The following is a 14775-nucleotide window of genomic DNA, read 5'->3' on the forward strand; positions in this document are numbered from 1 at the left end:
GGGCTCGAATTCATGACCCTGAGATCAAGACTTGAGCAGACATCAAGAGTCAGATGCTTAACCAACTGAGCCATCCAGGCGCCCCAAGAGTTTAATAATAATTCTTCTAAGGTCTTAAGAACAATTATTTGGACAAGGTGTGCTTTACTCTGATTTTAAAGAACGTTTTTCAAAGAGTGCTACTATAAGAAAGGTGTTATCACTCCACAGAGCAGTGATACAACTAGGAGCCACCAGTGGCTGTGAGATGGAGCAAGTTGTTTGCTCAACCATGTACTTAGAAATTCTTCAGTAAAAGATGGCTCTGAGAAAGGGAAGTATTCTTGACATGACTAGAATAGATGTCACTGAATAGAATGTGGCTTGAAAGACTTCCAATGGAAATGGATATACATGATTACCAGTAGGCTCCCAGATTATGCCAGTAATCCTAAAACCTCTAGCCCTGACTTCAGAAGCAGTCTCTGAGAAGTAGTTCTCAAAGCGAATTTATGGCCTCTCACAGCACAGGAGGATGCTGGATATAGAGTAGTTCTTGGAGCCCAGAGGTAGTAATGAAAGGTTATTTAAGCCTTTTACTATATTGGAACAAAGCCCACATTCTAGGAAATGTTAAAACATTTAAAAACTACTCAGATCATAACAAAAAATATTATAAATCTACCACCTGATACACCATATTCGATTAAAACCAAATTCATGTATAATCTGATTACCTGATGTTCTCCTTCCATCAAGGTCAAAGTATTCCATGACTGCCTTCAAATAGGCTCTACATTTTAGCCCCACTATTAAAAATGTTGAAATAAATAGTTATGACAAGTCCAATGGAAATAATATTAAGATTAATTCTAGTTTCATTTCCCTATGTATACTGGAATTAATTGCCTTATTTTATCTAAAATTATGCTTTAGGGATCCCTGGGTGGCGCAGCAGTTTGGCACCTGCCTTTGGATCCTGGAGACCCGGGATCGAATCCCACATCGGGCTCCCGGTGCATGGAGCCTGCTTCTCCCTCCACCTGTGTCTCTCCCTCTCTCTCTCTCTCTCTGTGACTATCATAAATAAATAAAAATTAAAAAATTTAAAAAAAAAATAAATAAAATTATGCTTTAAAGTTTCAATTTTTATATGTTCATTTGAATGAAGAAACAGGGATTTCATAATTGTTGCTTTTTTTAAGATTTTAAATTACATATGTTTCCACATATAAAAGAATGGATCTGGACCTCTGTCGTGCACCATATACAAAAATTAACTGATACTGAATCAAAAGCCTACATGTATAATCTAAAACTGTAAAACACTCAGAATAAAATAAAGGTGAAAATTTGGATGGTCTTGCATTTAATGGTGGGTTTTTAAATATGACACCAAAAACATGTGCCATTAAAGAAAAATAGATAAACTGGACTTTGCCAAAAACTTCTGTCAAATGGCATTATCAAGAAAGTGAAAAGACAATCCATAAAATGAGAAAAAAAAATTGCAAAGTATGTATGTGTTAGGGGCCTGTATCCAAAATATATAAAGAACTCTTACAACTCAAGAATTAAAAAGCAACTCAATTAGAAGTGTTCAAAGAAAATGAACAGTCATATCTCTGAAGAACATACACAAATGACTAATAAGTACATGAAAAGATGCTCAACATTAGTAGTCAGTAGGAATATGCAAATAAAAGATGTATCACTTCACATCCACTAGTATGAATATAATTTAAAAAAACGGAAAATAACAAGCATTGATGACATTGTAGAGAAATTAAAACATGTGTATACTGCTAGTGTAAATGTAAAACACCGCAACTACTGTGGAAAAATGTTTGGCAGTTCCTCAAAAAGTTAAACACAGAATCACCACATGACCTAGGAGTTCCCAGGTATACGACAGAGTGAACTGAAAATACACGTCCCCATAAAAACTTGAACAGCCATGTTCACAGCAGCATTATTCATAATAGGCAAAAAGTGGAAACAACCCAAATGTCCATTACAAAAGATGACTTTTCCTCCAAGTCATCAAAACCGGTCCTCATAGTCTCCAGAATATATCATAGATGTCTAATCAAGCTTCCTATACTTTATTTTGAAGATCAAATCATAATAAACCAAGTCCCATGAACTACTATTTATCTGTGAAGTTATAAATCATTAACTTAAGAAAACAAGATTAGGATATGAGTCTTAAAAGAGATTTATTCCGTCATATAGTTTTTGCCTAAAACTATTTTTAATTCTGTATTTGTTATTTACACTTGGGTAAACAATATGTGATAAATTCATGAATAGAACATTATTCATTGATAAAAAGGGATGAAGTGCTGTTACATGTGACAACACAGATGAACCTTGAAAACATTACACTGATCAGGAAAAAACAGACACAAAAGGTCACATATTATATGATTCCATTTATCTGAAATATCCAGAAGAGGTAAATCCTTAGTGATCAAAAGTAGATTAGTGAATGCCAGAAAATTGGAAAAGGAGGGAAATAAGGCTAACTACTACTAGGTATGGAGAATCTTATTGGGGAGATTAAAATGTTCCAGAAGTAGACAGCACAGATGGTTGCACAACATTTTGAGTACACTAAAAACCATTAAGTGTACACTTTAAAATGATGAATTTTATAGTATGTGACATATATCACCATAAAATATTTTAAATATGGGGCCCCTGGGTGGCTCAGTGGTTAAGCGTCTGCCTTCAGCTCAGGTCATGATCCTGGGGTCCTGGGATCAAGTCCCACACTGGTCTCCCCGCAAGGAGCCTGTTTCTCCCTCTGCCTATGTCTGCCTCTGTCTCTTATGAATAAATAAATAAAATCTTTTTAAAAATATTTTAAATATTTGGAGAAATCCTTTCTCCAAATACACGGATACCTAATGATTTAGAGAAAAAGCTAGAGCCAAAAGCTTTAGAGCACATTTATTTATAGTGAACAATAGTGTCATAAACTATACACCGCCCCAGTCTTTTTGGTTCACGAGATTTCTAAATAAATCAGGAAATACCAAGGAGCACTTAACTGATAGAAGCAATGATGGCCTACAGCATGAAGATACAAATAGACCAAACTGGACGTTGAAGTCAACGTTCTCTAGAATCCTCAGTTACAGAGGGAACATTTTCCTGGACAAAATGGGCATTTCATAGCTTTGAGGATATTAATAATTTATGAAAAATAGATTGCAACATATATTTGAATGAGGTACATACTTTGTGGGAAAAGCACTTCATTTCAGCTAAAAGCATCCCAGGTTATCAGGAAAATGAACAAGCAAACATTGAGAGTGTTATCCCTTTTCCACGATCATCGAATTCTTTTATTTGTCTGTCGCTGGCTAAAATTTGAAGCTCTAAATTCCATTCTCTCCTAGTTTTTTTTAAAGATCTTATTTATTTATTTATTTATTTATTTATTTATTTATTTATTTGAGACAGAGAGAGAGGCAGAGACACAGGCAGAGGGAGAAGTAGGCTCCAGCCAGCACTGGCTAAAATTTGAAGCTCTAAATTCCATTCTCTCCTAGTTTTTTTTAAAGATCTTATTTATTTATTTATTTATTTATTTATTTATTTATTTATTTATTTATGAGAGACAGAGAGAGAGAGGCAGAGACACAGGCAGAGGGAGAAGTAGGCTCCAGCCCAACGTGGGACTCGACCCCGGGACCACCGGATCACACCCCGAGCCAAAGGCATATGCTCAAACAGCTCAGCCACCCAGTCGTCCCCCATTCTCTCCTAATTTTACACCTGGGAATAAAGGTGAAGATAACCCTGAATTTATAAGAGGCCTTCATGCTCAAGTATTTACAAGAGTTGACTACAGAAAAATCAAGTGGGGGGAACACCTTCCATGAATTCGTCCACAAATAAACTGCTACTAGTCACTGGCACAAAGACCTCCGACTAAGTGAAATGAAGGTGAGTTAATGACAACTCAATGATGTCATGTGTTTCACTGACTTATTTCAATGCTAAATAATTTTATGAAGCGCAAACTGAGGTATCCGAACATTTTAAGAACTGCTTTTCTTTTTTTTTGAAGAACACATTTGAACATTTCCTTTCAGGAACTATTTTTCTCTTTTGTAAAAACTTTGAATATTTCTTTTCTAGAACTCTTTTTCTTTTCTTCTAAGTCATGAAAACCTGTCCTCATAGTCTCTAGAATATGTCACAGGTGCCTAATCAAGCCTCCTATACTTTATTCTTTATTCTGAATGTAAAATCATAATAAACCAAGTCCTATGCACTACTATCTATCCGTGAAGTTATAAATCATTAACTTAAGAGAACAAGTTTAGGATATGAGCCTTAAAAGAGATTTACTGGTTCCAAATATAGAAAAACAAAAAAACAAAAAAACAAAAAAACAAATATAGTTTTACTGGAACCAAATATAGTTTTTGCCTAAAATTATTTTTATTTTTGTATTTACTATTTAATGCCACAGGAGACGGTCTGCATCAGTTCACAGCCCCTCCCTGTTCCCATTAAACCTCCAGAAGTGACCATAGGAGCACCAAAGGCTAACACTGAAGGAGAACATCTCTCATGTTAAAATATAATTTTCTTCTTTTTTGTTAATTAAAATAACTGATGCTTTGCCTCAATTGTGTATAAAAGAGTGTTGCTTGAGTGGAATAAATACGGGAACATGTGTTACATATTAAAAAGGAATTATAGCAAATAAATCCAAAGTGTGAATGGAGATTTAACCAATCTATGGATAGGAAATATCATGATTTTCTAAATAAGGCTAGGTCACATTATTTTAAAAAGCTGAGCTTTTAAGTAATAAGAAATAATATTAAGATACTATGTAGAAACTTGGAAAGATGGAGGGCGGAGCACAAAATTAATTTGTACTGAATATTGTTGTTTTGACCATCATTCGTTATCATTCTAAAGCTCTACTGTGAATGAGGGATAGCGGGGGGGAAAAAAAGTTTGACAATTTTAATGGTAATGAAGGAGGATCCCTGGGTGGCTCAGTGGTTTAGCACCTGCCTTCGGCCCAGGGCATGATCCTAGAGTCCTGGAATCAAGTCCTGCATTGGGCTCCCTGCATGGAGCCTGCTTCTCCTTCTGCTTCTCCCTCTGCCTATGTCTCTGCCTCTCTCTCTCTGTCCCTCATGAATAAATAAATAAAATCTTAAAAAAAAAAAGTAATGAAGTAAGAAAAATGCTTTAAAATTTTACCATATAAATGGAAAAAGAATTTATCCTGCTTGGCTATAGCTGCTATTACTACAGATCTGAAATATTTCATGCACCACTCTGATATGCCAAACCCAAAATTCAAACAGACTTCAATTTAATAACTGAAATGTTCTAAAGAGTATGAACACACATATAAATTGATACATTTAAAAAATACATATACAACAGTCCCTATTATAAAAATGTTTCACTGGAAAAAAAATTTGTCTATGCTCTTCTTCTAATAAAGCCTCAAAATACCTAAAATGTTTCCTATGATCATTTGTATGCAGTACAGGAGATTTGGAATACAAGTTTATTTCCTTCCTCCCTGTATCAGTTTTACATAGAATTTGTAAATTATACATACCTAATTATATGTATGAACAGATTCATATACATACAAAAAGTTATTATTATGTACTTAGTTTTATATCTGTAAGGAAAAACTTACCTATGATAGTCATTGTTATCAGAAAGAAGTTAGAATATGATTATTTTCAGTAGCACATAGAGTTCATCCTACTTACTGTTGAAGAGCCCAGTGCAGACTTTGGAGACCTAATTATTCCAGCAATTGAATGACGGATGGACTCAAATTTGGATAGCCTCTCCTTTCTTTCCTGGAAAGATACAGAAAGAAGCCTTCAGCAATGGTAAACTAGTTTATACAGTTATGCTGGGTAATTAGGTATTTATCCACAGCTCATTAAATACTAAATAAAATACAACATTAAAGGTGACAAATCATCAAATGCATATAAACTCTATAGTATTTTGGTCCCTTAATAAATGTCTTGATTTGGGGAAAAATAAGAAAGAAATAAAAATTCTTAAGAAGAGAGAAAAGAAGAAATGCAAAGGAAATCCATAGGGAACCAAGTATTAACATGCAGGTGAAAAAAAGAAAAGACGCAAGCTGTGAGGAACCAGTCTAATACAGATTTCAGAGTGTAGCTGTGAGGGATTTCCAAGGAAACAGTAAGAGGGGAAAAACAGGAGGAGAACTATATTGAACATATTTTTTTAAATAGTGAATTCCACTTAAGTAGCTAGGAACCTTCCCAAAGATCCACAGGATCATGACGATGACGATGATGATGACACCACCAGAAGAGGACCACAAGAAAATTTAAAAAAGGATGAGGTGGTGGGAGAACTCCACTAAGGAAAGTCAATTCAGATTGCACTTGCTTTAGGAGGTATATTTCTGGGTATCATATATCACAATCGAAAGAAACTTTTCCTTAAAATTTCATATCTTTAGATCCATTTAACAAATGCAAACGAACGGCTAGGTAAGAGGGTAGATACAAAAGGAAATAGAACAAAAATGAGAACTAGGAGGTAATAAGGAAGGATTGTGAGGGCCTGTCAAATTTCTTTTTTTTTGTAAACATGTGTGAAACGTGGTTTGATTTCAGTAGTTTATTTTGGAGACAAAGCAGTGCAAGAGGCCAGCCACACTTTCCTGCTTCCCCGGGGCTCAGGATTGGACTAGGAAAGGCGCCGTACACACATTATAATCAGGGTTCAACACTCAAGTCGTGTAAATGTGGTTAGTCAGTGGGTCCTTGGGTCACGGAGGTCCTCACCCGACCCAGCCCTGCTTGATGGCGGTCACCACCCGGCCCTTCCTCTGCGGAGGGTGGGCGACCCCCCTGCCCCCACTGAACCTGAAGGTACTGCCTCACGCCCAGGCCTCACAGCAGCGTCCTCACCGGGCCACAAAGGATAGCCTGGAGGCCTCTCCCACCTTCTCCAAGTGAAGGGGTATCTGAAGGTCATGCTCACTGGGTCCTTTGCATTTCGCCTTGGTTCACCCTGTCCCAGGGCTGGCGAAGGCCCTCGCTGGCCACCTTCTCTACAGAAGGGCGGGTGGTGCGCCCACGGGCATCGTGGGAGGTGCCCGAGAGGCTGGTGGCATCTGCCGTGCATGGAGGAGGGGGTGACTGTTTCCTCACTCCTGGGGCCACAGCTCCCTTCATACTTGGCCGGCTTTGTGCTTGGGGCTTATGGTGAGTACAGGAGTGTGAGCGGGCCCACAGAGCGGGTGTCAGAAGATGTGAAGCGCAGAGGCAGCCCTCCTGGCCGTGGAAGCGAGCCTCAGCCACCTCAATGCCGGGGGATGCACTGCCCTAGGGTGACTTCTCAGGCAGGCAGGCCACACCGCAGGGCACAGGGCATCCAGCCGGCCTGTCAGAGGTCTCTGGTCTCAACTGTTCATCACATAGGAGGACGCGGAGGCCCAGCAACCCCTGGGGTGATCTGTCCAGTCACAGCTCAAATCCTTGGCATGGGTAGGATCAGCCTGGGGTCCCTCCTGGGTCCCAGGAGCCATGTGTGGTCAGGGAGGGAGCCCCCCTTTGCAGGGCTGCATGGGACCCATGCTGAAGGGCCTGGAGGCCTAGGGTACCAGACGTGGAGACAGGAAGCCAATTAAGGCCTCGGCCTCCCCTGGGAAGCATCCTTTCTTGAGTGGGCCACAGGTGGACCGCAGCCCAGACCCTATGTGGGACCCCCCACCAAGAAAGGAGCGGGTGCACCTCCTGCTTCCTCTGGCTCCTGCTCTGGGGAGCAACACCCAGCAGCTCCCCTGGCCAAAGCGAGAGGCCCCGTTCCTCCCACAGCCGTGGAGGTGGCCAGCAGGAGGCAACAGAGACAGGGCGGGCCTGCATGCCGGGGGGCTGGAGACGACAGGAGGAACCCCTCGTGCACTGTTGGCCAACAAGCGCCCAAGCAGGGGCGGCCCCCACAGGGTCCACAGCAGCCATGGAGACACACAGACGTGGATGTGCACATGCACTCGTACACACGTAGCAGCTGCACAAGCACTGGTCAATTTTCCAATAATGACAACATTTCAACTGTTTAATCAGCAGCAGACAAAGAACTCAAGGTCCTATTGCCATGTGCTGGGTTTCAGTATGTCTTCCAACAGTAGTGTGCTCAATTTTACGATCAGTGGAAAATAAGTAAAACAGGCCACGAATAACATCACTTGTTTCCTTTGTCCCTAACACCTAGAGGACGTGTCTCCACACAGTAAATGCAGACATTTTTAGCCATACGCTCTCTGATAAACATTGTAGTTTCTGAAATTCAACCTCTGTCTCTCCAATTGACTACTTCTACTTTATTTTTCATTCTAATGGTTGCAGTATGAATATTCTTATCATTCTACAAACATATATGCACGTTAACAATTTAATCTTATAATAACCTAACAGAACAAATGACCTCAACTTCTTTTTCATCATTACTTACATTACTAACTTGTTTACGATCTCATGTAAATCACTATCCATACCTCATTTTGATCACCTATGAAATGAAAAAGTTAATACAAACCTTCTTCTGAGCACAATTACAAGTTATTGCACGTGATTAAAAAGGAACATGTCAAAAGCATGCATATATTTGATAAAATCTACTTTAAAAGAGAAATCTTTACTATAGCACAAATGGCCATCACCTTAGGAATGTGAGCATACATTCTATAGGCTTAATCCTAGCTGTAGCTTCACTTTACTTTCTAGTAAAAATTCGTGTGCAGAGTCACAAGAGGCGCTGAAGGAAAGACAGCCTTGAACCACCGAAAGAATATAGTGAGACCTTTCTTTAATGCATGGCCAACTTCGACTTGGGTGTTTGGGGTTTTTTAAAAAATCTAATTCTGGGGGCATTGGGTGGCTCAGTGCATTAAGCATATGCTTTTGGCTCAGGTCATGACCCCAGGGTCCTGGGATCAAGCCCTGAGTCGAGCTCCCTGCTCAGTGGGGACTCTGCTTCTCCCTCTCCTTCTGCTCTTCTATTTCAAATCAATCAATCAATTAATCTTTTAAAGGATAAAAAATTAAAAAAAAAAAAAACAAATCTAATTCTGGTGCTTGAGAAATCTTCCAAAAAGAAAAAATGTTTGGGAAGGTAAAACCTAATAAAAGGTTTACCCAGAATATGGAGAATAAAAGAGTTGGGGAGTAAGATACACACAGCAGTTGTATATTATATTATATTATATTATATTATATTATATTATATTATATTATATTATATTTGTTATATTATATTATGGTAACGCATGTATGCTTTGCAATATATTTATATGTAGTATACTCATAGTATGTAATATGTTTACAAATATTTATTTTTGGCATTATATATAGCGCAGTATGTTTTTATAGAACAGTATAATTATATGTAGCACACATATTGGAAAGTACCGTCGAGGCTATAGTTTTCTACTTCCCAGCCTAATTTACTCATTTCTTCCTGTGGAGAATTTCTTGCCCCGACTCTGAGTGGCTGTGGAGAGGGCAGAAACATCAGTAGAAGCAGTAACGCTACTGCTGATCCTGCTGCTGCTACTACTGACAGGGAGGTGGAAGTGCTAACTTCACCTGTTTGGCAATGAGAGCACCAAACACCTCTTCTGCCAATTTAGACTCCTCCTCTGAGTTAATGCTTTGAAATACGGGAGACAGTAGGGTGCCGAGGAAAGAGTACCAGGAGAACTGAGAAGCACTGAGAGGTTATGCAGAAAAGTGGAAAGTTCAGGGGAGAGTTTTATGTATTAGAAAGCACTTTATTTGTCCATGATCAAATAATATGCACTGAAATGACAACAGGAATTCTCTTCGAGCTACATCTTGGGCATCAAACAGAAAAGAGAACCATTTCCCTCAAGACCGTTTGATAATACCAAAACAGAAACCAACACCAGTTAAGTCTACTGGGCAGGTCCGCGTGTGGCGCAAGGAAGACGTCAGAAAGTGCTTCCTTTATATTAAGTGATGAAGCATAATATACTACTGTGTGTTTGGGGGATATGATTAGTTACCAAATACCCCAAGACCCTTTCATTTAAAGTACTCTTTAAACAAGTTGATCTAAAAAATGAATTCTCACAAACACTAAGTAGACCTTCAGTTTCATACAGGAATAAGCAAATACAAATGAAATTTATAAACAATTTTTTAAAATTTTACAAAATTTATTAAAAAATTTTAATCCAGGCTCCCTCGGTGCCCAGACTTCCACAAGTAAAACATGAGACTCACTTGCTAACGCTGGTCTATGCAGCATCATGTATCAGCGCTAAATTATGGCCTCATAATACTTCAGACTGTGCTGAATTCACTGACAAGTTGACTTTTGTTATTAATGATTTAAATGGCTACTTTTAGAAATTAAAAGGCTTCCTTTCAACTACCATGGAAACAGGAACTAATACTGCGTGTAGGCCGCCTAGGCTGAGGCTGCACTCATTTTATCCCCCTCAAGACACGACAAGGTAAAGCGCTTCCTCCAGATAACAAACACGGGGATTCATTCAGGCAACAAGACGTCCGCTCATAGCAGAAGGACTTGGGGACCAGAGAAAGGGGGAAGGAGGGACGATGTTATGAAATAATATTCTGAAGAGATGCCCAGGAAAACATTCTAAGTATAAATCTACCTTGAAAGAAAAGTTCTAGATGCACTTTCACATCTCATTCATGAATAGTGTTTCATTTTCATTATTTTAAAATTAACTGAAGGATTGGGGCGCCTGTAGGGCTCAGTCAGTTAAGTGTCTGACTCTTGGCTTCAACTCAGATCACAACCATGGGATCAAACCTCACTTCAAGATCCCTGCTCAGTGGGGAGTCTGCTTGATGATTCTCTCCCTCTGCCCCGCCCCTTCCCCCCCCCCCCCCCCCCCGCCACACTCTCTCTCATTCTCTCGAATAAATAATCTTTTAAAAAATAATAAAATGGGGCGCCTGCAGGGCTCAGTGGTTGAGCATCTGCCTTTAGCTCAGGTCATGACCCTGGGGTCCTGGGATTGAGCCTCCATCAGGTTTCCCGGCAGGGAGCCTGCTTCTCCCTCTGCCTGTGTCTTTGCCTCTCTCTGTGTCTCTCATGAATAAATAAACAAAATCTTTTAAAATAATAATAATAATAAAATAAAAACTAAAATTGACTGAAGGGTCTCACAATTTCTATCCCTTTCTCTCTGTCTTTCCATATATATATATATGAAATTCCCTACATATATATAAATATATATGGAAATTTTTCATAATAAAGAGAAAACTTTCTTAATAATTAAAAGTTTTCAGGGATCCCTGGGTGGCTCAGCGGTATAGCGCCTGCCTTGCTCCAGGGCACGATCCTGGAGACTCGGGATCGAGTCCCACGTCAGGCTCCCTGCATGGAGCCTGCTTCTCCCTCCTCCTGTGTCTCTGCCTCTCACTCTCTCTATGCCTATCATAAATAAATAAACAAATCTTAAAAAAATAATAATAATAATAATTAAAAGTTTTCCTATTACCAATTTATAAAAAAAGAACTCTAAGAAATAATACGCAGACTACTTGTAGTTCCAGTAAAAACTGTATCTATTAGGTTTTTAAATTACTCTTCACTAAAACTCCCAAACTGCAGTAAAACAGGCTGTCAGGCTACCTGCTTCCTTTGCTCGGTGAGGCAAGCACCTAAGAGGCAAGAACCAAAGCCTTGGTGAGTGGAGTAAGTGACAACAATCAGCCGCTCTTCCTAGTGACAGCCTAACTGGAGGGCAGAGCAAGTCACAAAGGAACGACTTTAACCGAAAAGCAGCTACCGGCTCTCAGGACAAGGCCGTGGAACGACACGCCGAGGTAGGAAGCATAAGGCCCCGATGTCTGAAGACATACCTGAGCAGAGTCTGGGCAAACGACCTCCCTAGCGTGTCTCGGTCTCTATCTCCTCATCTCAGGCTCCGGTGCCCACCGTCCGGCTCCCGTTCAGGTCACTGCCCTGATCATCAGAAGGACCCCACACGAGTTCCGCGTGGCGGGCAGCCCCGGAGGTACCTCCCTGGGGCGGTTAGTCACCCTCGGCCTCCGTGTCCCCAGAACTCAACCTCCGACGGATAGGCGAACGATAGTCAGAGGTGCCACTGGGACACTTTTTACCTTGATGATAAGTCATTAGAACAGGACCAAATATTCTTTCTCACAGCCATCTGTAAATAATCCCAATCTAATAACGTTCTGAAAAGGAACAAGGACAGTGATGATGTGGCCCCGGGGGCGCCGTCACATACACATTCAGACCAGGAGGCAGCAAGGATCAAGAAGGGGTAAGGACAGTCACGCTGCAGCTCTGGGCCCAGTGCCAAGCATCTCTGAGACTGCTTATGCAAAGCAGCCATGAAATTGGGAGGGATTTTGTGAGAAATAACTACAGGGAAATTATAACCTCAGAGAAGATGGTCTCCTGAAAAAAAACTCGAGTCTGTTGATAAATGACTCCATAATGTAAATGAAATACTGCAAATATCGGTACGTCTTTCATAAAAGGAATGCATTTATAAATAAACAAATAACTTAGTCTTTTGCGGATGTTGATTTGCTGGGGGAGAATGAAGAATACACGGTTTTTATTCCCATCAGGATATAGAATTTAAGTACTGAAACAGTTTGTAAATGATTTATTTTAGCAATTGGGTTCTGACTGAAGACAAATCATTTTAGGAGTATTCGCTGCCTGGTAACCGAGTTTGTCATGCTGTTTTTCTTTGATGCTTGCATATTAAGAATTTTTTTTTTTTTAAAGAAAGACAGCCTGCTTGCCAAGTCAACCACTTTCATGTGCTGAAATAACGAAATTGGAAACCACACGTGCAAAAGGAATATTTGAATGATTATTCGGATTTTGTCTTAAAATAACAACGCGAAGAGAATTTACAGGACAAGAGAGTAGAGTTTGCTGAAACCCAGGTTGTAAAACATCATATGGTTCTTGCTTCCTTGAACGTGTGTATCTTAACTAAGATGATGTCTCTGAGGAAACAAGACCCAAGCAGGAGGCTATAATCAGCTCCTTTCTTGTTCAATATCTAAGTACTATTCATGTTCCAGGTGCTTTTCTCAAATGGATGAGCAAAATGGCTATAGATACTCTTTCCGTAAATTATCCAATAGTACAAAATACACACCAACCTGTTTCCTTACGAGCACCTCACTGACTCTGCATTTTAGGTGCTGATAGGCTCTGCTCAGTAAACAACTGTAAATCTCAGGTTTTTTTTTTTTTTTTAATTATACTATTCTGAGTTAAATTATCGAGACTCAGTTGAGATACTGCCTTTATTTTTTTTTAAAGATTTATTTATTTGAGAGAGAGCAAGAGCGAGAGCGAGAGCGAGAGCACGCCCAAGTAGAGAGGAGGAACAGAGGAGAGGGAGAGAGGCTCTCAGGCCGACTTCCTGCTGAGCGTGGAGCCCAATGTGGGGCTTGATCTCATGACACATAATCCACAACCCGAGCCGAAATCATGAATCAGATGCTCAACCAACTAAGCACCCAGGTACCCCAAGATGCTGCCTTTAAAACAACGAAGGGGACATACTCATAAGGCAAGAAATTTATCTTCTTTGCTTAAACAAGGGACTTCTAAAACAGAGTGCATGATAATGAGAGGGAAAGTGATATGTCATTAGCGGTCCCTGTGTCTAATGATCAAGGCACTAGGCCAGCTGCAGCCACACCCTCACAAACTCCAAGCTTGCCACTCTATTTAACACCTTATTTCGGGCAGCCCAGTGGCTCAGCGGTTTAGCGCCCCCCTGAAGGCCTGGGGTGCGATCCTGGAGACCTCGGATCAAGTCCCATGTCAGGCTTCCTGCATGGAGCCTGCTTCTCCTTCTGCCTGTGTCTCTGCCTCTCTCTGTGTGTCTCTCATGATTAAATAAATAAAATATTTAAAAAAAAAATCCGTAACACCTTATTTTGATCAGGTCAAAATAACCCTATTGCCATTTCCTGAATAAGCTGCTCATGTCCTTCCAAAAGCAGCTTCCTCTCCTCTCTTTCCTACCTCTGCCTTCCATTTATTTCCCTTCTCCTCTCCTCCCTCTCTCCCCTTAACATAATAAATACTAATAAATATTAGCCATTATTATTTTAGCTTTATTAATACCGACAAGGACATCTCTAGGCTATCGTGAATGGCACTGCCAGAACCACGGATACACATGTACTTGAGTACCTGCTTTCACCTCTTTTGGGGATACGTGTAGGAGTGGAATCGCTAGGTTTGGCCTTCTGAGGAACAGCCAAACTATCTTCCACAGCAGCTGAACCATTTTATATTCTCACTAGCAACATAAGAATCTTCCAATTTCTGCACATCCTTGTTGAAACTTGTTACTTTCCATTTTTCTGATCATAGCTATCCTAGTGGGTGTGAAGTACTCCTTGTCTTCATTTCTAAAGGACTTTTTTTTCTTTTTTTCCTGGTTACAGAATTCAAAGTTGATGTTTTTCTTTTTTTTTTTTTTTTTTCTCCCCTGGCACTTTTGTCTCGTCTCTACGGTTTCTGGTGTGAAGTCAGCTCTGATTCATAGCATTGTTCCTCTATACATAATAAATATTTTTCCCCGCCTGCTTTTATAATAGACAGGGATATAAGTAAATGTAATCTCATTTTAATTATCCTGCTTGGAGTTTGTTAAATTTCACGGACTTGTTGGTTGAAAGTGTTAGAAAACACTCAAACGTTATCTCTTCAGATGTTTTCTACTCCCAT

At 39.9% G+C, this 14775-nt stretch overlaps 1 protein-coding gene across 6 annotated transcripts in view; it reads right to left on the reverse strand.

Annotated features, from left to right (window-relative positions):
• FER (FER tyrosine kinase) overlaps positions 1-14775 on the reverse strand; it is a 435215-nt gene that overhangs the window by 243125 nt on the left and 177315 nt on the right. For all 6 annotated transcript variants that reach the window (XM_041752267.1, XM_041752266.1, XM_041752262.1 and 3 more), the window contains one exon: positions 5748-5840. In XM_041752267.1, the coding sequence (XP_041608201.1) occupies positions 5748-5840 (93 nt within the window). The remainder of the gene's footprint in view (positions 1-5747; positions 5841-14775) is intronic.

This window comes from Vulpes lagopus, chromosome 4, assembly GCF_018345385.1.
Source record: "Vulpes lagopus strain Blue_001 chromosome 4, ASM1834538v1, whole genome shotgun sequence".
NCBI lineage: Eukaryota > Metazoa > Chordata > Mammalia > Carnivora > Canidae > Vulpes > Vulpes lagopus.